Source organism: Blennius ocellaris (genome assembly GCF_963422515.1).
Source record: "Blennius ocellaris genome assembly, chromosome: 13".
Taxonomy (NCBI): Eukaryota; Metazoa; Chordata; class Actinopteri; order Blenniiformes; family Blenniidae; genus Blennius; species Blennius ocellaris.
In genome coordinates this window covers 16,032,743-16,057,968 of record NC_137662.1, presented here as the reverse complement: position 1 = coordinate 16,057,968, position 25,226 = coordinate 16,032,743, and the positions used below count along the sequence as shown (strand labels likewise).

Genomic DNA, 25,226 nt, shown 5'->3' with positions numbered 1-25,226 from the left:
CCTCGTTAACTCGTTGGCCTTTTTACATTTATCTGCACAGAAGATGAGTCGACTAGCGGTGGAGTCGCTTCCCACTTTTTCCTGCTCTAATGAAGGCTAAGTGCATTTTAGTGTTTTAATGGAGTTGCATTGTACTCCATCTCATCTCATTCACTTATACAACGGTGTCTGATTAAGGCCAAGAACCAGAAATGCTCCACTTCAAAGACAAGGGTCGTGGATCGGTGGTGGGTGAAGATGGTTCATCCATTTCAGTGTTCAATTATTCATTTCATACAACATTTAAGACCTTAAATACATGGACCATATAGCGCAAAAGGCTTTCAGGAGTCGATGTCAAGATTTATTTAGCTAATTTTGTTAATGTTACAACTGTACCAGATGAATACAGATTGGTTTTGTTTTTTCTTTTTCTCTCACTCACTCTGCCTGTCTATCCGTCTGTCCATCCATCCATTTACACTCACTCATCACCTCATTAGGTTTACCTGTTCAACTTGTTTTACAGCATATAGCAAATCAGCCAAATCAAGAATCCAATGTATTTAAGCATGTCGATGAGCTTCGGAAGTTAAAATGGATTATATTTAAGTGAAACTGCTTATTGACTGGGATTTTCACACACAATCATCTCTACTGTTGACAGAAAAGCCAGAGGTCAGAGGAGACTCTCCACACTGGTTAGAGATGATAGAAAGGCAACAGTGTCTCAAATAACTGTTTACAACCAAGACATGTTGATAAGCATCACTGAGCAAGCAACGTGTGGAACTTTGAATGCGGTGGACTACAGCAGCAATGTGACCACAGCTTGTGCCACTCATATCAACTGAGAACATGAAATGGAAAGTTTCACAATAGAAGGCTGAAAAAATGTTGCTTGCCCTGGTTATTTCTCATTTGTACTGTGAAATTCAGATGGAAAGGTCAGAATTTGACATGCTCCCGCTGTCAAATATGCTCCTACTTAACCAACCTATATAACTAAATAGAGAGAAAAATACATACAACTTATAAGCAAGGGCATCTTGTATGTTATATTTTCATCTTATTGACACATTTCTTGACACACTTTACTTTTTTCAGGCTCCGTTTATAGTTCGGAATTAGATTGGTACTTTAATTCATAACATGTTGTGTCTGCCATACTGAACAGTCTCTAACACCTGGTACAGGTGTGGTTGCATTGGATGTTCTCAAATCCAGTTTTTATTAATTTATAGTTGTGAATGTGGTACACATGAATTCACATAACCTTTTGTATCCGTGCGCAACGAAGAAATCTTTTTCCGCTGATTTTATGACTGACCTCTTTCACAGATGGATACCACTTGCTCACTCACGAAATAAGAACTGAACCCATCACAAGCTCGTCTTTGTTCCCGAATACGCTGTGTTTTGCATTTTTCTTTTTCTTTGGAATGACAATTACTTACTTCCATTAACATTGAAGTGCACAATAAAAGTGCAAATTAGTCATTAACAAATCCAAATCACCTTCTGGTCATATTCGCACATAAACTGGTGGCATCAGCTGTGTGTAATTTGTCATATTAGGAATGTATAAAGATGGGCCATTTGGCTTATCCTTGGTCAGCTTTAGAAATAGAAGAGGTCTGGTTCCTTCTTTCCATTGCAATGCTTCTGATGTAAAGTGCAAGTATCAGCTTTGAAGGTGTTTACAATGAGATTAAGTTGAATGCAGAAGGAAATGTGACATTTAAAATTGTTTCATCAATTCTGATTTGTTGCCAAGACATTTATTCCTGGTTACAGACCCTTTACAAAATAAAGACTAGATTTAATGAAAATATACAAGTTAGGACTTTTCCTTGTTTCTTTACTTTACAACTTAATCTGGATCCTTTTAAATGGTCTTTTCCACTGCGAGTGAGTGGACAACGAAATATACTATGCACATTTCAGTCACAAGCACTCTTTTTAAGGTTAAGTTAATCTTGTCCAGTAATATTCAAATAAGAAGAAAATGGTAAAATAAAAATGTATTAAAGGATCTTCTGCTGATACTGCGAACATATTGGCACTATCCAACACTATTAAAGCTTAATGTCAGCACTTTGCATTTGAATGACTCACACATTTATTATTTGATGTGATGAAGTAAGAAACCCCAAAACTGGCTTACATATCGGATTTGTACAGTGAATTTTTACAAAGTTTTTACCCTTTCTGTGTGGACTCCTGCATCCCTTCATTTTCCCCATCTTACACTCTCACATAATGCTGATACAAGAAAAACCTGCTGCCTTGTTCTGTTTCCGTGCACACCTTTTCATTCGATTTGTGTTCAAGTTTGTAGGGTAATTTTCTGCTTAGCTGGAACCCTTAATTGAAAGTGTGGATTTCATGGTGTTTTTGCTTAAGGAGAGGTTTTTATCTGATTGAGCTGGTATTTTACGCACCTTACAGAAAAGCTACGTAGACAAGTGTGCATTGGCCATTTGTAATATGTACCAAGCACCAAGAATTTTAAAACATAGAGGCATGATCCAGTACAACATTGATATGTTTCTGACCTCTAATTTAAGACATATAAATTTCTTGTCGGTATTGAACATGTCAACACTTGAAAGAGGAAAACATGAAGCATGCTCTCAGGTGCCTACTTTCATGCTCATTCTTTGAGTTACTCCTGAATGTAATATTGATTGATGTCGGCTGCTCCCGTGTTGCAATTAACACTAAAGGAGCAGCAGCTTGCAGCAAGAAGATTAAGACAAATTGTACAAAGTGGTAAGGATTAAGCCTCCAGCGAGTTTTAAAACTGAAATATCATGACTTTCCTTAGGTTACAGTTCAACTGGTGGCTCTTGGTATATATCATATTTAGGATGCATTCACTACTAATGTGCATTCATTTCTTCTTCAGTCGACACCAAAACAAACCACAAATTATTTACTACACCGTATAGACTGTTTGAAATACAGCCTTGCGAGCAGTGATATGAAAAATTTACTTTTATTAGGGGTGGGTAAACAAAATGTCGCTGTACAGCAGCGATATAAAATGAAAAAAGTCCAAACCTGGAACCTGTTACCAGCTGGGTTTCAGGTCTTGTATCTTGATTGAAAGGAGATATATGTTGGTTACAGACTTTGATACCGGGTTTGGTGCTTGCTCTGCAGGCTTGGAGCTGGATTTTGAGATGACAGCAGTCACGGGGGGGGGGGGGAGAACCGTCAGATGTAGCCATCAGCTGACAGACAGACTTATTGCTCTGCCTGTCCCCCTCCTGAGTCGAGGCCCAGATACATACGGTATTAGGCCAAATGTTGCCTCCCTGGCCCAGTTTATGCACAGCCTAGTTTAGAGGAGTGTAGGTATTGCAGGACACCTCTGTAGCAGTTCTGCACTCAGTCACTTTGGATTAGAGTAGATAGAAAATGGAGCAAAAGACCAACTATATCAGTGAGATTGGTTTCATGTTGGTAATAAATTTGAGTATTTCTACCAGCTGTCATCCTTTCTGAGAAGATGTCCAACTTGATTTAAATTGAAGGATTCCCTTTGAATAAACAAGACTGATATGTCAAATGTCCTCCTGGTGATGAAATAGATTTTAGATGGAGTGAGCATCTTGTAATGAAATTTTCAGAGTGAACACGTATACCTCATCTGCCATTTACTGAGAACACTCATAAATATGTCATGGAAACGCAGACGCACACATTTACATATATGGGGGAGAAAAACACATCTGTATCTGCACACGTCTTGTAATGCAGGGGCAATCTGTCAAAACGAAACCCCTCAGTCATCTGTACTTGGAAACTTATGAAGTGAAACAGTGAATTTGTCAAGTAAGACTTTTAATTAACGCTTCTCTGGCCAGCTGAGGTACAGGAACGGTGAAAGGCTTTATTTTGGACAGGCTTGTTGGCACTTGGCGAAGCTTTCTCATTAGAAAAACAGCAAGAGACAGATTTGGATTATGACAGACGCCAAAACAATGTCCCTGCCTGACTGGAGCCAGTGAATTGTTAGCTTAGCTTAAAACGTGGCTAAAAATGAAGGAGTGATCCGTCAGATTGACTCCTGGTGTCCTTTCATTATTGTGTAACTGTTGGCCTTGGTGATAGAAGCAGATGGGGCGCACATTTACAACAGGGGCACTGACATAAATGTGTGACACTAGTATTGGTATTTTAAGTTTTAAAGCTTATGAGTGATCTTGAGCACAACTGGAGCGTATACTTGAGTCACTTTCACGGATTTATGAAATAATTCTGAGATCTTTGGCCGTTTATTTTTATTCTTTTTTGCTTGCTTGTGCAATAGATAGTGTAAAATTACTATATTGTCAGTGTTTATGTAAATAGTAAATTGGTTTCACTTTCATAGCACATTTTATATTTTATATGCTGATTTTATACAATGATAGTATTTAATGTGCTACAATGCTTGAAAAAGAGCTTCATCCCTCTTGTATATTTTAAATGTCATGCTTCTGTTACAATAGCTAATGGTTCCATTATAATTTGAACCCACAAAATGTTTAGTTTAATTCTACCTTGGATACTTCATCCACATTAACCCTCAACTTGCTTTCAATTATAGGAGAAACAATATCACAAGGAACTCAACAAACTATTTAATATAAGATAACATATTCTTCCCAGTACATAACTATAAATAAATCTCTTGGATCACACACCTGGTGTCATATTAGCGCTATTGTGTGTTATACTCTTGATTAAAGAAGCAACAGCTGAAGTATAATTACATTTTGCCCAGACAAACATTAACAGAGTATGAACCTAATTAAGCTCTTTACTTTACATTTTGCTTCACTCAGAAAACTGCATTTGTCTTCACTTCACATTTTTGTGCCGAGCTAATCTGTCCATTTCTGCTTGACACTGGCCGCAGCAGTTCCTAAAAATCTTACATAGTGTCCCTTTATTTTGGTCTGGATGCTCCTGCTATGTTCTCAGAATTAAAACTGCAGTCATTTGCTCGACATGTCTTAAGTGGTGTAACTGTTCTTTGAAATAGAAAGATGTTACAGCCACTTCATGAAATGAGGATCTTACTCCTAAAAAATTAAGTTGGCATAAATTTAGAAAATATGTCATCATGGTGGGATTAAAAATATTTCAACCTGGAAAGATACTAAACCTGGAGTTGTCAAAAATGTACTGTTCCAGACATTTAATTGTCCTTGCCCTTGAGTGCATGCAGAGTTTGTCCTTCTCGCCTGGCCCCAGCTGCCTTGATCTTTTAAAAGGACAGTCAATGAATGCCAGGTCCAAGGTCAGACTTTGGCCCTGGGACGATAGATCAGTGTGGACAGATCGGGCCTCTCTGCAGAGGTGTTGGATTGCTGCTGTAGCAAATCCCATCTGTCTTCAGGAATGGTCGCAGCATCGTTAGTGCTTGACGCAGATGCATTCACTGCTGCAGCATGCATATACGTCTTGTGCTTAGTTTGTTACCCAAGAGCCTGTGATAGACTCCCTCAGATGCCATTGGGGGCCGTTGAGTCAACATTATGATGCTTACAATGATTTTAGACAGGGGGGCTCTGACAGGTTCTAACAGAACGCCTGCTGTGTCTAGCGGAGCGTCGGAATGGAAACATGTTGCTGCAGGGCTGCGTGGGGTTGCGTCACCGCCACCGCCACTGACTGATTCTACTTATACTATTATGAAGTGGGTGACAGCTTGTCATGCTGTACTGTAATGTGCTGCTCAAATGTTTTGTTTAGCGAATAAAATAAATCAGAAATCCTCCCATGCTTCCTTTGTCCTTGGTCTTTTTATAAACGAGGCTTGAATAATTAATATCGCCCGCTTTGTCTACACCTACATTATCAGGGTAACCTTTTCCATCAGGCAGGCATTGGTATTACTCCACTAAATGAAATCGCAGCTGAATTAAAGAGAAGTTGCGAAATTTTTGCTTTGTTTTTTCCCTGAAAGCCCTTCGTGTTAGTTCATTTAGAAGCTGTTTGGAGGGATGACTCAGTGTTTACAAGCGCTGCCTTTTCATAAAGAGAAGTACTGCGCAGTAATGGAATCATCCCTCTCGCTCAGCTATAATAGACTTTGCACTTTGTCAACTGAAGACGTATCTCCATCCTGACATTCGCACCAAATAATTCTCATAATGATTCAGTTGTGGCGGGTCGCAAAGAGGAAAATGGTATAACGCTAAAAGCTCTACTGTGAGTCGCTGACTCTCCTTTAATGTGTTTCGGGTTTCGGGGTCTCATTAACACATTAACTTACTGCAGCTAATTCAGTGTAAACTCAACAGCGAGGCCGGGTCATTGTATTGTTTTCAAATATACAAGTTCAAGAGAGTGAGTGGCAAATTGCACCTACAGCACAGAGATCACCTTTCTTGCATAGCGCATCGCTGCAGAATGTAGTGTTTCAAGTGATATGGTCATGAATATGGATGGACCAAGATAGCATGCCCTACTGTGGGCTAAGTGGTGTGCCGGTCTCGTATTCTTACACCCACTGACTTGTGGCACGTAGAGGTTGAGTGGTGCAGTGAAAATGACACATCAGGTTGAATCTTTTATTTATCTTATCTCCTGTTGACTACAATGGGACATTAACAGTGCTCAGCATCTCCACTTTGCACTGATTCCATCCTCCTGTTTTCTTGTCTCTCTCTTCCTCTAACTTGTACTTTTTTATGCACAGTTACCATCCTGTTTGTTTTATGATTTTGTGTTAAAGTGTAGATTTTTTTTTTTTTTAACTCAGTCTCGGCTTCTTAAGTCAATGATTTATTATGCTCATGCAAACAAAACTTGAAGGAAAGCTGTTAGTGGTGAAGCTTATAGAATACCCCAGACTTTCTGATTGACCCCCCCCCCTCCAGTTGTAGTAAAAGCAGGAGTGTCACAATGGAAGACTCTGAAGCTGATCGAATTTTTCTCCCCCCTTCATTTCTTTCATTCTTTTTTTCTACAAGTTGCATTCAAGGTTCACTGAACAACACACACACTTCAGATCACGCCTCTGAAGCTTTCCACAGATTTCATACATATCTGTATGAATTAATGATGAGTTGTCTCTACAGTAAAAGCCTGGAGTATAATATGCATGGATAATGGTATATGAAAATGTTGGTGCGGATGGATGGAGATCTCAGTATTGCAAATAACACTTTTGAATGCGGGTGTGGATACGATCATCCTGATGAGCTCAGTTTGGGAACCCCCCTCCCCCCAATAAAAACCCCCAACTATTGCAATGTGAATTGTAAACACAGAGGCAATGTTGCCCTGTAGACCATCGATCACCGTAAGGTGCAGTTTGTCACCGTGCACTGGTGATGTCGATGCACCAATGATGTGTTATTTATAGCGAGAGAGAATAACTCAAAAACGTTATAACTTGCCAAAACCTATAAATTCAATCTCAAGTGGACCAATGATTGTGTTTCCTGCAACTGCTGAGGCAAAGCTCAGCTCTATAATGACAGTCGTTTCCAACCTCTGTGATTCAGCCGTTGGCCAGTGAGCAGAGCCATGTTGCAGCCCCTCAGTCAACAATGAGTCGCCGCAGCTTTGCTTGGTTAAAAAAACACGACTTCTCACTGATTCTCATAGTGAAAGACTGCATGCTTCTCATGTTGGTTGAAGTGGTCACTTATAAACAAAAGATACCAACCTGACAAATCCACAGCTTTATTTGTGCCTTGTTTTCAATGGTGACTGTGGGGTTTGCTATATCTGGATGGACAAGCAACCAGCGGAATACATTTCCAGAAAATAGTTTTTCCAGATCTGATTCTGGTTGTTATAGACGCCGTGCTGTCAGTGTCCGAGGGGAGGGGGCGAGCTCTATGGGGCAGTACAAATCCCTCCACTGCATCATCCTTCAGAGTTGCATAAAAATATGCATCCAAGCTAAACCTACACAGCCTGCTGTTATAGCTGGTGTTTAGTTATTAGTTATCGGTATGTTTCATCCAGGCATGTTCTTTGTACTTTTTTGTTTGGAGACTTTTGTGCCCTGCAGTGCATTTGCTGATTTTTTATTTGAAATGGACCTAAATGGTATTTTAAGCTTGACAGTAGCAAACAACTAAAGATGGAAGTTTGTCACCCTTGATCCAATGTTTTGTTGGCTGGTTGTGCCGGAGTTCATTCAGATTTTAATGTTGAAAACCAGATCTACGGTGGGAATTGGTGACGTGTTAAGGTAGCACCAGTGGTAACTGTTTGAGGTGAAACCAAAATGTAAAATGGTTTTGCTCTATAAATTATTAGTATGTTTTTTAAATTTAATTTCCTATTAGAAAAAGGCAAAAAAAAAAAAAAAGACAGAATAGGTCTAAAATAGTTGCTCCATCGCAGTCTCCAAATTTGCAAATATACCGAAAAATGCTGATGGCACACTGGAACTGATGATGTTACTTGCAGGTTGGAAGGATTTTCAGAGTTGATGCTGGCAGCTCATTAAATTTCCTACATAAAAAAACAGAACCTTTGCTTAAAACAACAACAAATGATCTCAGCCAAAGCACAGAATCAATGAATAGAAAGAAAGTCTGGGTTTAAATTATTATCAGTCTTTCTGTGTGTAGTTTAAGTTCCTCCATGGATATACAGTTTATTAGGTCATTTGGAGACTGAGCGATTTTACATCTCTTTGTGTTAACCCTGTGATAGACTAGTAACCGATGTGTAAGATTAGAGGATAGACAACCAATCACAGAAAAAAAAAGTGTATTTTGTCTATAAGAAACAATAAAAGTGGGGACAAAAAACACAGATCTGGACTTTTGCAAGAGAAAATAGATATAAGTTGTCATCTTCATTATATTCATCATCAGGTGTGTTTACAAATGTGCCCAAGGTACACAGCTCACAGCAAGTCTCCCACTGCCCGTGTGGATGGCAGCGTCACATACAGACATCCACCCAGTAGCATCGTATCACATATGATATCCCCACCCTTAGATACATCTCTGTCATATATTATGTAACATCTGCTAAAATATGCAACTCATGGCACAGTCATCCTCTGCACGGACTGTGATATTGCCACACAGACATCATTTCTACTGTGAATACACCAGTGCTGCAGAGAACAGTCAGTTGAAAGAGTCATCAAAACAGTCATAATGAACACAAAAAATAACAAAAACAAAATGATCTCTGGTTTTCTTGGAATTGTGGTGGCATCAAATGGTCCAAGCAGATTAGTCCCACATTTGGCAGGTTTTCAGAAATTGATGATTCAGATGTTTATTTATTTATTTTTCCTGATAGGACTGTCTTCAAGCAAATAATCAAAAGAGTGACTTCCATTCACTCATGGCGCCTTAATAGTTGCCAGCTCCTTTCTTTGGGATGAGCTTATTGACCATTTGAAAAAGATGACTCAATGGGGGACATGTTGTCCTTCCAGTGCTGAAATATCTTTGTCTTCTCATAGTATTCGTAAGAAATGCATTTCCCTAATCACCTGTGGCTCAGTGCAGATAAGCACTATAAATACAAAATTTCTTGAAACACAAAAATTAATTTGCAGCTTTCACTTATTTACATAACATCTTTTTTTTTTTTTTCTATATTAAACTATTTCACTTCAAACCCACATACATTATTATTACAGCAGATTGCATAAAAACCACGACTCATCTGTATTTCTGCAGAAAAGAAAAACCCCCACTTCTAATCAGGTCATGTGTCGTTCACTCTCGTCACCGTGAAATGAACAAAGCAGAAAATGAAAATATATTTAATGTGTTTACAGTGGGGAAAAAAAAAAAAGGTTCAACCATTAAAAACTCACAGAGGAATTTGTTGTGCTGTGTTTTAGTCTCAAAGAGAAATGATGCCCAGGGGCAACCTCAGCGCCTGCACAGGAAAGCTTCTCTTTGCTCATCCACACAACCGCAACAAACAATAAAACTTCACAAACAAGTCGGAGCCTCCACAGACGGGGATGTTACGTAGCGGCCATTGGTCTGAACGTCAGTACCGAAAAGGTCACTGAAAGGTGAACTGTTGATTCTGCTGCAGGCGTGTGCAGTAATGCATTACGAAGCTATCACTAGCAAGTGACGCTATCACTGACAGTTTCCAAAAGGCAAGTCAATGCAATGTTTTACTTTCTGCATGCATTAACTTACATCTCAGGTGCACTGTACACTGACTGCTACATGGGTTGAGAGCGAGAGTTTTTTTGTAAATTTTTTTTATTTTGTCTCTCTGGATATAGCAACAGAAAAATATAAATTTTATCTACATGTTGCACATCTCTACTGAGAGAAATTCTTCTCACCTCCACACTGCATCTGACATCAGGATTTTTAATGCGGTGGGAATGTTTTCAACGGTGGTTGAGAAAGTTGCATGGACCCTGTTTAGAGTCAGAGTTTGGAAGTTCTTTCTTTTATCTCAGTGTTTTAAATATATGAAGGTGGTTCAAAAATGACACTTACCACCACTTGAAATGAGACAGATCCATTACATCGAGAGACAACATAAGGTTCAACCCCCCCCAAAAACAAAAACAAACAAAAAAAAAAATGTTGCTTGAAGTCATGGGAGTTCATGCGGTCTGTAATGGCTGAGGTCTTGGGAGTTTTCTTGTCCTCGGGTTCGAAGGTCAGGGCCTGAGAAGGTCTCAAGTGGTCTGAAAGTGAGCGGTGCATGAGGACACATGGAAACAGAAGACCCTGTGGAGACCTGGTCCACTGACAGAGCACTTGGTGGACTGCAAGTTAATTATTATTCCTGCTGTTCGTTGACGATCATTGTAACTGTTATTACCACTCTGGGCATTGCACTGACATCAGTTCAGTTCTTAGGATTGTGGTTCACACTGGAGTTGCACGCAGCTGCAGTCCGTTTGACGGCTGTCGGTGTCGAGGACTCCTCAACACTAAAGAAGTTCCGAAGATATATTTTCTGATCGAAGATAGAAATTAACACTCGTACAGTGATCCACACGCACAGACACGCACACACACTGAAGTTACTCTACGGTAATTTCTGATTCTCCTCGGTTTGCGAGACAAGGCCGTCTTTCGAAAGTTTGTTTGTCCAAAATAATCTCTGTCTTGGTTTCCTCTTCGTTCCAGTGTGGCCTGCCTCGTGGCTTACTGCTGGTGTTGCTTCAGGCTGGAAACAAAACACAGGAAGGAATTTGTTAGTCTTGTCTCGTCTCCGACATAGACAGATCCAACAAGACAGGCCTCTTTAACCACAGGGAACATCGAGCCCTCTGGGGAGAAAAATATTCCGTTTCTGCCATGTTTGGTCCACGAGAAGTAATCTCATTTACCTGTACATTCATGTCTCATTGGTAATGTAGCGTGGATAAATAGACTCGTCATTGGTAATATGACATGTAAAATGCAATGTAGTCGTAATCTTGTGTTGTCATTATTTGCCACGAGGAAGAATTCCCGTCTGCAAAGAACGACAGCTCTACTCCACATGAAGCATGAACCAATAATCCTGTTTCACAAGCTTCTCGTAATTACCGCTGTTTATTATGCCTTCTATCTGGCTGTACCCCACATTAAAACAAAGCAGAAAGATAGTAGTGTAAACCCTGGTGTTTAAGGTGTAGTAATTACCGTGGATTTGGCCTTTATCTCAAACTGCTGATTGTTTTTTTATGATGACAGATGCTGTGGCTGTATTCTGTCGCTTTATCGCTACAAAACAAAGCAACTGTGGTGGCAAACATGCCACACTTAATTAAACAGAGATAACTTAGATTGAAGATCATAGAAAGCAGCACACACCAAACTGTGTAAGCGTTCATTTTTTTTCCTTCTTAGCACCGAGATGTTTTAATCGCTAACGTGATGAAAAATCCCACAGCTAATCATTACAAAGTTTCACTGCGATGACATTATCAAATTATTCAGCGTTGCCTGAATGTGACAAAAGAAATTTCGACAATAATGCTCCTCTTTGTTGTCGCAGCAGTGCTTTTTGTATAATTGTTCCTCTTGCCAGTTTCTTTTTACTTTCATGATGTAGTTTTGAAATGTTTGTTGAAATGTCCCTTTACCTGAGAGCTAAACAACGTCAGGCTCGCATCAAGAAAGGAATAAGATATTCACCTTCACATGTGGCTGTGGGTGTGAGCTCCAGAGGAAAACTTCTTCACTAAACGTGCGTAGGACAATTTACCATTAAAAAAAAAAGAGAAGCTACTCATTGATATTGCCCTAATTGGAGAACACACACACACACACACACGCACACGCACACGCACACGCACACGCACACGCACACACACACGAAGGTTGAGTGAGAGGGAAAGAGGGAGGGTGCAGCGGACGCCTGAGCTGTCAGCACCTTTCCCAGTAATGGCTGTTAAAACAGTGGCCTCTCCACCCTGTCTGCTCTGTCAGGACTCATCTAGTGTGCCGAGCTCTCCAAAGAGAGCCAGGGCATGACTCTGGTAGCTTGTGTGTGTGTGAGTGTGTTTTCTTTTCTTTTCTTTGCGCAGGGGACAGGTAACAGCCAGGGGGGGGGGGGGGAACATGATGAGTGCAGCAGCGTGGAAACAGTACAGGGCCGGACGAGGGGTCAAAGGTCACAGTGACGTGTACAGCAGACACAAACTCAAAATAGTTGATATTTTTATTCTTTGGACACATAAATAAGTAATTATTTGAAAACATTGATGACAAATGTATTAGTAATAATACATGTATTGGTAATAGTTGTTAACCTTCAGCCTTTTCAAAGGGGCAAAAGTCACTTGAGCTATAATTTATTGTAAACTTTTCATGACTCTTTCTTAAACAGTTTCCATTCAGCAGATTATTTTACATTTATATTGTTTATATAGTGCTCTGCACTGATTTTATAAAACTTTTTTTTTTTAAACAATCTACCTTAAATGAATGGAAAGAAATTAGGTCTATATTATGCATGTTATAATATAATTTGCATTGAAGCATATAGTGTAATTGCTCGTAGGATAGACAATACATACAAGATTAATATAGTATGGGAATGACTTTTTTATATGTGGATTCAGTACAAAACTTGGTGAAGGAATTTTGTGTGGAGTGTCTTATTAACTACAAAATGATAAAACAATAGTTGTGACAGCTTTCATATTAATCATTTATATAGGCTGCATTATACAATGCACTAGTGTACAACAATGACCGGGATGTCTGACAAATCTTTTATAAGGTAACTAATGGACAAATGCTCATAATGTGAGGAGAACGTCTCTCTAGTTCTATATCCAACGATAACTTGTTCTTAAAGTTTAATATACTGTATGACAAGTAACTGAGTAGAATAAGAATTATTAGTGTTAGCCAAGTAATCAAATTTGATTAAAGATGGCAGATGTAAGTTTAATATGTGGAATATTAATACAGTATATGAAGAATGTGTCATATATAAAAAATAGCTCTATACGTCCAGAAACAAATGTTTTAACTTGACAGATTTCAGTTGCTCATCTTCAGTGCCATTTGTCACACCATTGTAAAAATGTCACCCGAACGCTCGGTTTCTATGGGAACAGCCTCATCCTAAAAAATTATGGAAACAGTTTTTGTTGTGTTGCAACTTTGCTGCATTCACAATACATCATTCCATTGCTTACATTGCAGAATGGTTTTGAGATAATCTGCTTCTTTTGGGGGTGCTGTAGCTCTGCACACTGCTGTTGGTGTGTGCAACATGAAGTTTGGGGTGTGAATGAGGGCACTGGGAACAAGGAGGCGTGAAGTTAGAAATAGGACGATGTCTGACACAAACAGATCCAAGGTGAAGGGCAGAAAAACAGAAGGTGAAGCCAAGGATGGGGGTAGAAAGAAAGGTTATGGCCTGTGAGGGGATGGGGTCGTTAATAGAGTAATCCAATGATCTGTCCGAGGGCCACACATGTGGAGGAGGGGGTAAGATATATGAGAATGAGAAGGTGTTAGAAAAAGAGAAAGGGCAGAAGGAGTGCATGTGCCTGTGTCTGAGAGAGACATCTGTGAGGATGTGAAGGTCACCTTGGTGCAGTGTGTGTGTGTGTGTGTGTGTGTGTGTGTGTGTGTGTGTGTGTGTGTGTGTGTGTGTGTGTGTGTGTGTGTGTGTGTGTGTGTGTGTGTGTGTGTGTGTGTGTGTGTGTGTGTGTGTGTGTGTGTGTGTGTGTGTGTGTGTGTGTGTGTGTGCGCACGCGTGCGTAAGGTAAACACAGTCCAGCAGTTGCCAAGGGAAGCAAGATGTTTATCATGATTCAGGCATGGTACCCCCCCCAATCCCCACTCTCACTACCCTCCCCTTATTAACTTCAGGGACACTGATGCTCTGGGCAAGGTGTGTGTGCACATACATAGATTATTTGTTTGTGTGTAGTTTTGGGCTGAAGGTGTGAGGTAAGACAAGGATAAAAGCCCACGAGGGGACGTGATAGGCCCACATGCACGTGTATGTGCACGTGCATGTGGGTGTTCAGGTGTGGTAAAGGAAGCATGTGAGAAGTGAGTGAACCGGCAACTGTCCTGAATTGACCCTTCACCTTGCCTCGAGCAGAAAGAGGAATGCACATAAGTCAGGGAAGTGACACACGCGCGCGCGCGCACACACACACACACACACACACACACACACACACACACACACACACACACACACACACACACACACACACACACACACACACACACACACACACACACACACACACACACACACACACACACACACACACGCAGCAGGCCTATTAGCAGGTCGATAGCTCAACCATTTGCATTAGGAGTTGCTTCACACTCTGCACTGTAATCTCTCGCACTGGTTGCCACCCGCTCTCTGCCTCTCGCTCATGTTTGTTTTGTAGTCTTTGTTCTCTGTGATACTGATGCTGAATAATTACTGGGGTGAGTTGGCTAAATGGATTGTCCCAGACCACGCCATCATACCCCGGGGGCTCGCGTCAACGTTGTCATACACAAGTGCAGGCTACGTACATTACTACACATAAGAGCAGAGCACAGATTGGAATTGGGTAAGAAAAAAAAAACAAAACTTCAAAGCAAAGGTCATGTTCCTCCAGTCAGCGATCCGAGTGTGAACAATACTATAAAGTTAGTTAATGCATTAGCAGTGCCACTGGTCGGAGCTACGTGACCACAGTTCACATAAAGTAAGCTGCACTTGACTGTTTTTATTTTTTTTTCAACAGTTTATTTCAATATCTGTATTTTTGGACAAACTTCACAGGAAAGATTTAATTGCAGGTTGAAAAAAAGAGCATAGCTTTGAGAGTGTTTTATATAATGACCAGTATGAAATAAACAGAAGTACATTTATTAATTTTGACCGTTATTTTAACTGGTTTGCTACTTTAATCAGAAAGGTTTCATCATTTTATTTATTTACTTTTCCATGGGACTTTTGAGATAAACAACAATTCTCTGTGTGTCCGTCAGTGAATTTAAAGCGCAAACTCTGTAACACGATAAATCAGATGAGTGAAGAGTACCCCACTGTGAAAAGGTTCCTATTGAATGTGAAGTGTTCGACAGGAGGAAACAACTGATAACACAGCTGAAAGTGAACCACAAGATACCAATTACCAATGACTGTTTAAAAACGACTCATTGAATTGCTCTTGGTTTTTACTTGAGTAAAAAGGTCAAACCAGTATTTATGATTAGAAATGTAAATCTATACTCTTGATTCAAAATATCTGCATTTTAGTGCTTCTGGTGAAAGAGTCCGTCTGTTAGACATCTCATGAAAAAAATGTTGTAAACACTATTTATCAAAAAGAACATGATTATTGCATGAAGAAGGTCACATCTCCAGCACTGTCCACAATGTCCAGTCGCTGAGGCTGGTAACAGCCTGCCATTATCAAAAACTCACCAGATTTCTGCACAGAAGTCGGGCTGAAAACAGTTCAGTCCCTGTCGGCTGATGGCCTTATGTGCCCTCATTAATTTCCACTTGCTCTTCAAGATAGCCATCAGTTTTTAAGAGCGCTTTTAGTTAGTAACCAATGTTGGGATTTATTTTTCATCTCTCTGCTTCAGCTGCTGTTGCCTGCTTTCGTCTCTTTGTCTGCCGGCCAACGAAGTGCATTGACTTTATTGCAACATACTGTATACTGTGAGAATCTTCTGCCAAGTTTATCTATTCACATTTCTGCCGATCTCCTGTACCGGTCCAATTACAGCATCCAGTCTGCATCAGATGTGTGATGTCTGCGGCAATTCAAATGACCTGCAGCTGACTGCGTACAAAGCAGATGCTCTGGACAGATAAGCAGAGCTGGCAGATAGATGCATCCAGCTTTCTTAACAACAACAACAGAAAAAAAAAGAGGAATCTGTTGTTTTCTTTTGGCGACACATTCCTAATGCCAAACATCACATACCCACACACACTCAAATAGACATGCATGCAGGCTTCATGGACGTTTTTTTTTTTTTTTTTCAGTGAGAACTAATCCCCTGCAACTGTCAGCTGTGCCTTCATCTCTAGAAAGCTTCTTACACAAGTCAAAGCTCATCCTTAGTGTGAAATAACACACATATGACCTCCACACATATTTTCAAACTTATGTGGAAAACTGCACCTAACTTTGTGGAAGTCTTCAGGTTTTATAACCAACCCCCAAAAACGAATGGACCAATCACAGTAGCCTTTATTTATTAATTTTTTTTAATAATAGTTTGACATTTCTGCATTCACACATACACACAAACATAAAGTAGCCTGGACGCTTAAAGAAACAAAAAATGGTGAAAGCATTTATACTCATTCCATATTCTAATGATTTAAAACCAATTCTCTAAAAGCACTTCATCATTCCTGGGCTGTTATGTGTTCCAATTTATATTTGGTAAAGGCTTTGGAGTTTGTGTTTTCTCTTATTTGTGCTTCAAACTGTGCATTTCTGTTGTATGTGTGTGTTGTTTTCTCATGTCAGTAGAAAATTATGTCTCCTACAATGGGCAGTAGAGTATTGTTTTGTCATCACACTGCCAAACTATCCTTGTCATGGCGAGTTTAAGATCAATCCGCCATGATAAGGGACTGAAGACTCAGTCTAAAGTGGTCTTGAACATGCATTCCTGTTTCCTGTATCGCGTTTCACCTGGGCGACTGGATGAAGGGAAAGGAAGTGAGGTTGATGAGGTAGAACCTTCGGTCTGGTTCTATTTCCCAGAGAATCGATATAACAGCGTAATAAAGCTGGCAGGACATATTTCCAGTAGCAGTGTTCAGCCTTGCAGACTTCAGAGTGGAGCACGTGTTTGCGATACACTCTAGACAGTCACATGATTAAATAGCCTGTGCTTTGAGAGTCCTGTAGTTGACTTTTTCCTTTTTTTCACACACCACAAGGCTGTGATCCTGCAGATCCTACAATATACTGCAATGCCAGTAGAGTATTTCCAACATAAAATGTAACTGATTATTTAACTCCGCCCTGCCCCGGCGCCTACTGCGTGGTGGAACCACGGCTAAAGACTCACTGTGCTCATTGTATCACCTCCTCCTTATGTTGCATTTTTACCACTTATGTGGATAAATGCCAATCATGCAATTTTGATTTGTTAAATACATCTCACAGAAGTTGGATTCAAAATCATTCTCAAAGCACCAAAGAGAGAGTCGAAGCTCTATCCAGTCTCCGGTAAGTAGGTTCTTATCAAATGCTGATTAATGTTTTGGTGCCATTGAACAAGGCCATGTGAAATGCAAATTTATTGTATTTCAGCGAGTTTGTGAAGCACAGCAGCCTAATTCCTGCATACAATGTCAACAATCACTCTGTGTGCTACAAAGCGCATCCTCGCCTTCTGTTGACGTCCCTGTGACTAATCCCAAATACATTTCTTTTCTCCTGAAATATGACCAAAGCCCACACATCTCTCCAAGTCACCTTTGCCTTCAGACAGCTCGCTGTAAGCCTGTCTGATAGTGTGGATGAGGGACTTCCTCCCCTTCAGTCCGGTGACCCATCAGTGCTTACACTGTAAATCTCTCAGGCACCTCTCACTCTCGGTCTCAACCGTCTTTGCCCTGTGAATGGAACCTCTTCATCCTTTGCAGTAGAGCCCTGCAGCTTGCACTTTCACCACACGGTCCACTCCAAACCCTCGCTGGCTCCACGTTACAGTTCAATGTAAGGGGAGTTGTGACACTGCTGCATGTCTGTTTCACTGCCTCATGCTGTTCTGTCACCACTTCATCCCACCTACGTCTGTACGACTGCACTTCTCCATCTGTCTCGCCTTGTCAGCGTCTTCTCCGTCTTTTTCCTTCTCTGAAGCCTTTTTATGTTTGTTTTTTTTTCTTGCGTCTCGAACATGACGTCTCCCCACAACTCGTCTCTTGTCGTCTGTGACGCACGCCGTCTCTGTTCACTTGTTCACCGCCAGGAAACACAACTCTTTCAGTGATGGTGACCTCTTTTCCATTTTGTGACGGTAAAACTGACAGAAGTGGCAAATTATGACACCACCACCCCCCCCCCCCCCCAAGATTTTCATTCTCTGTGACGAGACAATATACAACTGGAGAACGACATTTTCCAGGAGTTCAGCTCTTCTCATTGTGCGGGCTGGAGAGGGAGAAGAGCAGCGTTCGGTTTCTTAATGTTGCTTTGTGGGATGTAACAGTTAATGGACATTCACAATTTTATTTTAGACATAATAATGCAGTTACAAATCTTGCAGGAAACTTTCCACCAATCTACACCTGTGAAATGTTTCCCTTTGTTCGACACACTCCCCTCAAGTACCTCAAGTAAGTTTTCAGTGCTATTTGATATTTTATTTTTGTACTGATGTGAGGCAGTGCAGTATCTATGCACCTCTGAAGATGACAAATATTTCCTCATACTTCTCTAACTAGATTGACTGGATTTAGATGGGGGGGGGGGGGGGGGGGTTGGCTGTGGATTTGTCAATGTGCAATGAGTGAGTGCTTTTCCCCATTAAAAAACAAAACAAAACAAAACAAAACAAACTTTTAGTATATGGCAGTTATGGATTATATTTATAGTATTTTTTTGAGTGTACTAAGAAATTCGTCACCAATATATGACACACTATTGATTTTAGTTTGTGATTGTAGGGTTTACAAGTGAAATGCTCTTTTTCTCAATTTTCCATAAATTGTCAAGATATCAAAGCAGCCTTGGAGTTATGAGTTATGAGAAGTAGGACTTAACAAATAGTTGGAGGGCTGCCGGTCAGGCTTCAGCAGAAATGCTGCTGTGATTGTGGTGAGAGGGATTTCTGAAGCTGTCTGACCACAACTTGGATTTGTGGAATTTATTATTAAATAATATTCAGTTGGTCTTGTAATACTTTCTTATTATATTATGTTTCTTATCTTTTTACCCACAGCTTTGATTTTTGTAAATGATTATCTACAATAATCTTTATTTCCTTTTTGTATTGATCCAACTCTAACTCCATGGTATTATATTTCATTTTGTCTTTGTGGGATCTCAGTGCTGCATCCCATCACTCCATTTTGAGCACAAACAAATGAACACAGAAACAATCCTACTGTATTTCCAGCTGACCATTCTTGTGTAAACAGTTGTAAAATGCACAAAAAAGGTACATTTGAATACTTGCATGATCTCACTCACGGCCTTATTCTTAATTCATCACCTCCAACATGCATGCAAACCATAAGTGCAATATATTTTCATGACCATGAAATTCGCATTGTAGAAGATCGGGCCCTCAGTTACTATTACAACATGGTTGCCCTCACATGGCTGCTCTAGTTATGTCCACTGCAGTGGTGTTTCACACTGTCACACTGTAATTTAGCCTGCAATTTCCTTATTGCTAAACTCATAAGGGCCTATCCGATGTTTACTGTTACTTTAAATGATGGCATTTAGAGGGCCAATTGCCCTCTTTGGTAATGAGGTCAAGAAAGAGACAGATAATTTGGGGAGAAACTGTGAATTGAATCTGCTCCAAAATGTAATGCTCATTGGCTCATGCTGTTGACTTCCTGATGAGAGAGAGAGAGAGAGAGAGAGAGAGCGAGAGACAGAGAGAGAGAGAGAGAGAGAGGGAAAAAAAAGCAAAATCCTGCTGACAAGTGGACAAACAAATTGAAAAATAACATAAATCCTTTTCAGTTTACAGTGACCTGTGATACCGGCGTTCACAATTCACTCTCGGCTTTAGCAAAAGCTGGCCTAGTTTCTCTCTTCCTTCTTTCTTTCCGTCTTTCTTATTCTTGTTCAAGCTGTTGTTTTTCTCACTGCACCCACTGCTCTCCAAGAGTTAACTTGTTTGCAGAAGTTTGCTGTTTGCAGCACAGACAAGTTATGCTCCAGGGTGGTTAAATACAGAAATTGTAACACTCTTAAAATAAAGACAAGCAGAAAAACAAAACAAGCGAGAGCTGCAACAGCGTTACATCCTCGAGCGCACTTTTATCTGACAAATATTCCATTCACAATGCAAATAATTTTTTTGACATTGCCGTATATAGAGAGTGATGTATACATGCACATAGACACATTGCTTGTAACCATGCTTGTGGCTCTGTCACAGTAAATACATGACCTATAACTGCTCCAGATCACAACTTTCTGCCTGCTGATGGATATAACGCACCACAACGTTAGTTGTAATTAGATTTTCTAATTACAGTGATGAAAGTGACCAAATGTATTTGTGTATTGTGACATTATCAGTCGACTCGACATTACGGTTGTCTGCTACACAGTCCGTCACATGACCTCAGAACCGTAGCTTAATGTGACATTTTAAATTGAATGGTAAAAAAACCCCAAACATATTACATTTACGTTTTACATTGGACTTTTTCTAACATTAGCCTGAACTAATGGGTCCCCGTAATTATGAGAGAAATCATAGGGACAGCTTTAAGAGATCAATACATCGACTTTTACCATACCGCTCTTATTAGAGACATTCATGCAACTGGCTGACCGCAACTTTTGTGGTTCTGTGTTATACCTCAAGTTTAGACTTTACACTTTTTTTCTTCCAAACTAAGATTTCTTTTCTGAAATTCTCCAATAAAGTTTATAATGGTGTCATGAGTGTGTGCTTGTGGGTGTTCAGATCTCCATCCAATCACTGCAGGGTGAATACAGGCAAACGGACATGGAAGTGATACCGTATTTTCTGCCCTATAAGGCGCACGGGGTTATAAGGCGCACCTACATTGATTGACATAATTTACAACTTCATTCATATATAAGGCACACCACCCTATTAGGCGCATGGAATAGACCAGTGGTCAGCAACATTTATAGCTCAAAGCCATTAGGTTACATTTTCCACTGATTCTAACACCCAGAGAGGTGCACACACTTTATTTTAATAGCCTAGCTGCAGCCTATGCCAGGAGGACACTACACACAAAACCTTCTTCACTGCTGGTTGACAACTTACAACTACCGGTAATAATAATAGTAATAATAAACTAAACTACATGAACTAAGCAACAAAAACACAACACAACACAATTATTACCGACACCACAAACCAAATATAACCCCCAATAATTGTATTTAAAACACCACAAACAGCTGCAATGAATTATGGGAGTTTCTATCGGCTGCACTGAGGAGCTCAGGTTGAATTTGTCGCTGCAAGGCATGATGTCCCATCATGCCTTGCAGCGACAAATGTTTTGTGTTGTTGGAGGTTATTGTGGCTCGTTGTTGGGCTTGGTGTTGTGTTGATTGTGTTTATGCTGTGTTTTTGTTCCCCAGTTTAGGGAGTAATTATTTCATCTAGTTTATTTTGGTTTGTTAGAATGTTGGTGTGCAACCATGAGTGATTAAGGTGTTGTGCGGAGTGTCGTCCGCTCTGAAGATCCGGTTGCGAAGTTAGAGTTGTCAAAATAAAAGCTTCTGGTTGTTCAGTTGTCAAATAGCAATCTTGAGTAGAACAATCGTCCATATATAAGGCGCACCGGGCTATAAGGCGCACTGGCAGCTTTTGAGAAAATTTGAGGTATTTAGGTGTGCCTTATAGGGCGGAAAATATGGTACATTTTGAAGCAGATTATTCTTGTGAAAATTGTCCAAACACATAAGACCCCTATTTCAATAATTCTGTTTGTGCAGGAAGTAACTCATGATATCATTGCACAGCAGAACTGGATGTACAATGTCTTTGCATGAGCATCCAGGTTTGCATACAAGATCTTAATAAATCAGGCCCAAAGACTACAGAGTTTTTGAGTGTATCTTATTGGTGCCCATAAAAAAAAAGCAGAAGGAAGGGACCCTGGTTGTTCACTGCCTGTTCACTCAAAACCTCCACGCACCATGAAAGAACCCAGCACAAATGGCATTGTTTCAGAAAATTACACTCTGCCCTTCCTCCAGAGGACTTGACTCACTCTGTCTGTCCAAAACGCTAAGTGGTTGTACTCACTTGTTCTGGTGCTTGGAGCCCTGGAGGTGTGCATGGTACTGCTCGATGGAGTTGAGGACCACACTGCAGACACTGCAGGAGTAACTACTGCGCAGTCCTGGAGAGACACACAAAGGTACACTGTTCACTGTGAGTGTACTTTCCGTGAGAATGGTTCATAATCTATAGAAATTACCATCATTATCATCCTGTGGATCCGTACAAAAGACAGAAAGGCAACATGAGCAACAACAAAACCTGAACCGGCACTCTTATTTTTACACTCAGCAGTACTGGGCAATTTTCCTAATTAGAGAGCATCTGGAAAGAGATTTGATTGGACTAATAATGAGCAGAAAACCCGTTTCATTTTTAGACGTTTGGAGTGGCGCAATCTTCTTTCTCCTGCCTGTGTGTGAGCGTGTGTTTGTGAAAGGATTGAACTTCAGCCGGGTTCACGGTGAGAATTAGGACACAAAAAGGAGAGGAATAAGAAACAAACTGTGCAGTAGGTTGTGTGCATGTCTTATTACTGAGCCAGGCTTTATGTGCATGCACATTTTCGTTGTGTGGGTGAAAGCATGCTCAAGATGGTGCGGCTGAGACACAGATGTTAACTAATTAGAGGGTTTGCAGGTGGTCGCGATGAGCGCCCAAAAATAGATGGATGAGGATGGAGATTCTGAAGGAGCAGGAGGAAGAGAGACGTAGGAGAAGGGGGCGTGGGCATTAGGTAGAGGAAACGAGCGCAAAAAGAGGAAATTGCCGGGTGAAAAAAAAACCTGTGTTTATAAGGATGAAGGAGAGGAGAAGGATAATGAGTTATCGGGGCACTGCAGTGGTGTTAAATGCATGTCAGGGTTTAATGGCCACAAGAGAGCCATGAGGTTTATGGACTCCCCAAAAAGATTAACTTTTACACATGTGGTAACCGCAATTTGGCAATTTCGAAAATCTAGAAAGAAAGAGCTTCCTCTGCTGTTGCGGATGGGGCAATCGGCAGCAGGGCATAATTTGCTGTGCGTTCTCTGCTTGAGACATGAATAACAATTTTTGTTTGTGATCCATGATTTGCACGTTGCAGAGCCGTCACTGCAGAACTCCAGTGATGATGAACCTTGACACTTTGAGGTTGTATGACAGAACAGTCAAAATTTAATTGCTTGGAAGTATTCGCTTGTCCACACTCTCCCTCCTTCTTGTCTTTGCTGTTTTCTTTTGGCTGTTTTTCTTAGATGATGAATATGTAATCCCAGGTGTGTGTGTGTATGTGTGTGTGTGTGTGTGTGTGTGTGTGTCTGTCCTTTTCTCTGCTGTCATTACTGTCCTTGAGATTTATGACTTGTCTGTATATTCCATCACCTATTGACCTTCTGTGGTGATAATTGGTGAAGAATGTTGAGAGATGAAATTGTAATACAGTCAGCAATGGTGGGAGGTCATTTAGACTGGGCCAGAGCTGCATAATGTGGCATATCTCCTCCCTGTTGCCTCCAGACTTGCTCTGTTTCAGGGGTGATTAAGGACAAGCAGCCATTTACAACAAACTCACCAATGAATTGAGCTGCCTGCAGTCAGCAGTGTCTTTGCTAAAACGTTGATATTTCGCATCTGTTTGCATGACAAAAATTAGACATCTTAATTTTAGAAATTGTCATTACTTTAATTATCTCATATAAGAAAAACATTTTTGGAAAGGGGATATTTTAGGGAAGAAAACTATAAAGAGTCATATTCTTTTTGGTTTTGTCTTTTGTAACTCCACGGCACTGATTACACAGGAAGGGCTTTTCTTGTATATACGATGAGCTGCATTGACTTTCTGTGTATCTATGTGATCAAAGCTAAAGAGGGCTTGCCCACTTTTAGCCTGATTGATGTCACTTCATCACCAGCTGGCGGAGTATCACCGACAGATCGACAGTATGCTGCAGTTTGTGTCCATGCCAGTCTTTTGTCCACACGTGCACAGACACCGTTTGTGGTTAATGAAGCAGCTCTGGCATAAGACCACGTTGCTTCCTAATCCATGTTAATTACTTGCAGGGAAAAAAAAAGAAATGCATGCACAACCAAGTGACAGCATGCAGCTCAGGGTTGTGATCGTGGGTTTTTTTTTTGTGAGCATGAGCGGTATTTGTGAGGGTGTTCTAAGCCTTGTTAATTACACACGCAGATATGCCAAGGAGAGAAAGAGGGGGTGCGATGAGCAAAGGCAGTGGGTGTGGAGCTGTTTTGTGGCGGCTGTTTAATGTACAGAGCCTTCTGGCATTTCTGGCACCCCCCGGTATGGGGACGCATAAATGCTTGTCAGAAAGGTAATGGGCTACATTGTGTGTACAGAAAAATGAGAAAATTGTTACAGAGAGAGATTTTATAATTCTCCTGCAGCTTCAGTATTTGATTTTCAGCCTTTTTCCTCTTTTCCTTCTCTTCAGCAGCATTAATGACCTGTTTTGGAGCTTGATATTCCATTAGGTTTCTCTGCCAAGCTCGAATTGCATCTCCTTTTATTTCCACGCTCAGGGGGGATTTCAGGTGGTGGTCAGTGCTGGCATTTGTGATAATCTCATGATGCACGAATACTGTGGGTTAAACAGTGGGATGATTCTATAGCACAGAGGGAAATGAGGCCTTAAGCATACTGTATAATCACTTGACGAGTCACATATGGATAATTTCAAATTGGAGCTTCCTCTGTTTTCTCCTTCTTTCCTGTGAGGCTAAATGCAACTGAGGATCTCACTGTGAGGTAATTCTATTCATGTTGCTAGTAGGATATTAGTTTATGGAGCTCTTACTACCCAAGGGCCTTTGTGTTGTGGCACACTATCAGTTTGCCAAGCCTGTTGCAAGATTAAA

General features: G+C 40.5%; 1 protein-coding gene across 2 annotated transcripts in view; it reads right to left on the bottom strand.

Moving 5' to 3' along the window:
* Positions 1-8,650: 8,650 nt before the first annotated feature.
* LOC308138050 (zinc finger matrin-type protein 4) overlaps positions 8,651-25,226 on the bottom strand; it is a 64,425-nt gene continuing 47,849 nt past the window's right edge. For both annotated transcript variants that reach the window (XM_080506987.1, XM_080506986.1), the window contains 2 exons: positions 22,386-22,482; positions 8,651-11,121 (listed from right to left, as the gene is read on the bottom strand). In XM_080506987.1, coding sequence (XP_080363113.1) covers positions 11,100-11,121; positions 22,386-22,482 — 119 coding nt within the window. In that variant the 3' untranslated portion in view covers positions 8,651-11,099. The remainder of the gene's footprint in view (positions 11,122-22,385; positions 22,483-25,226) is intronic.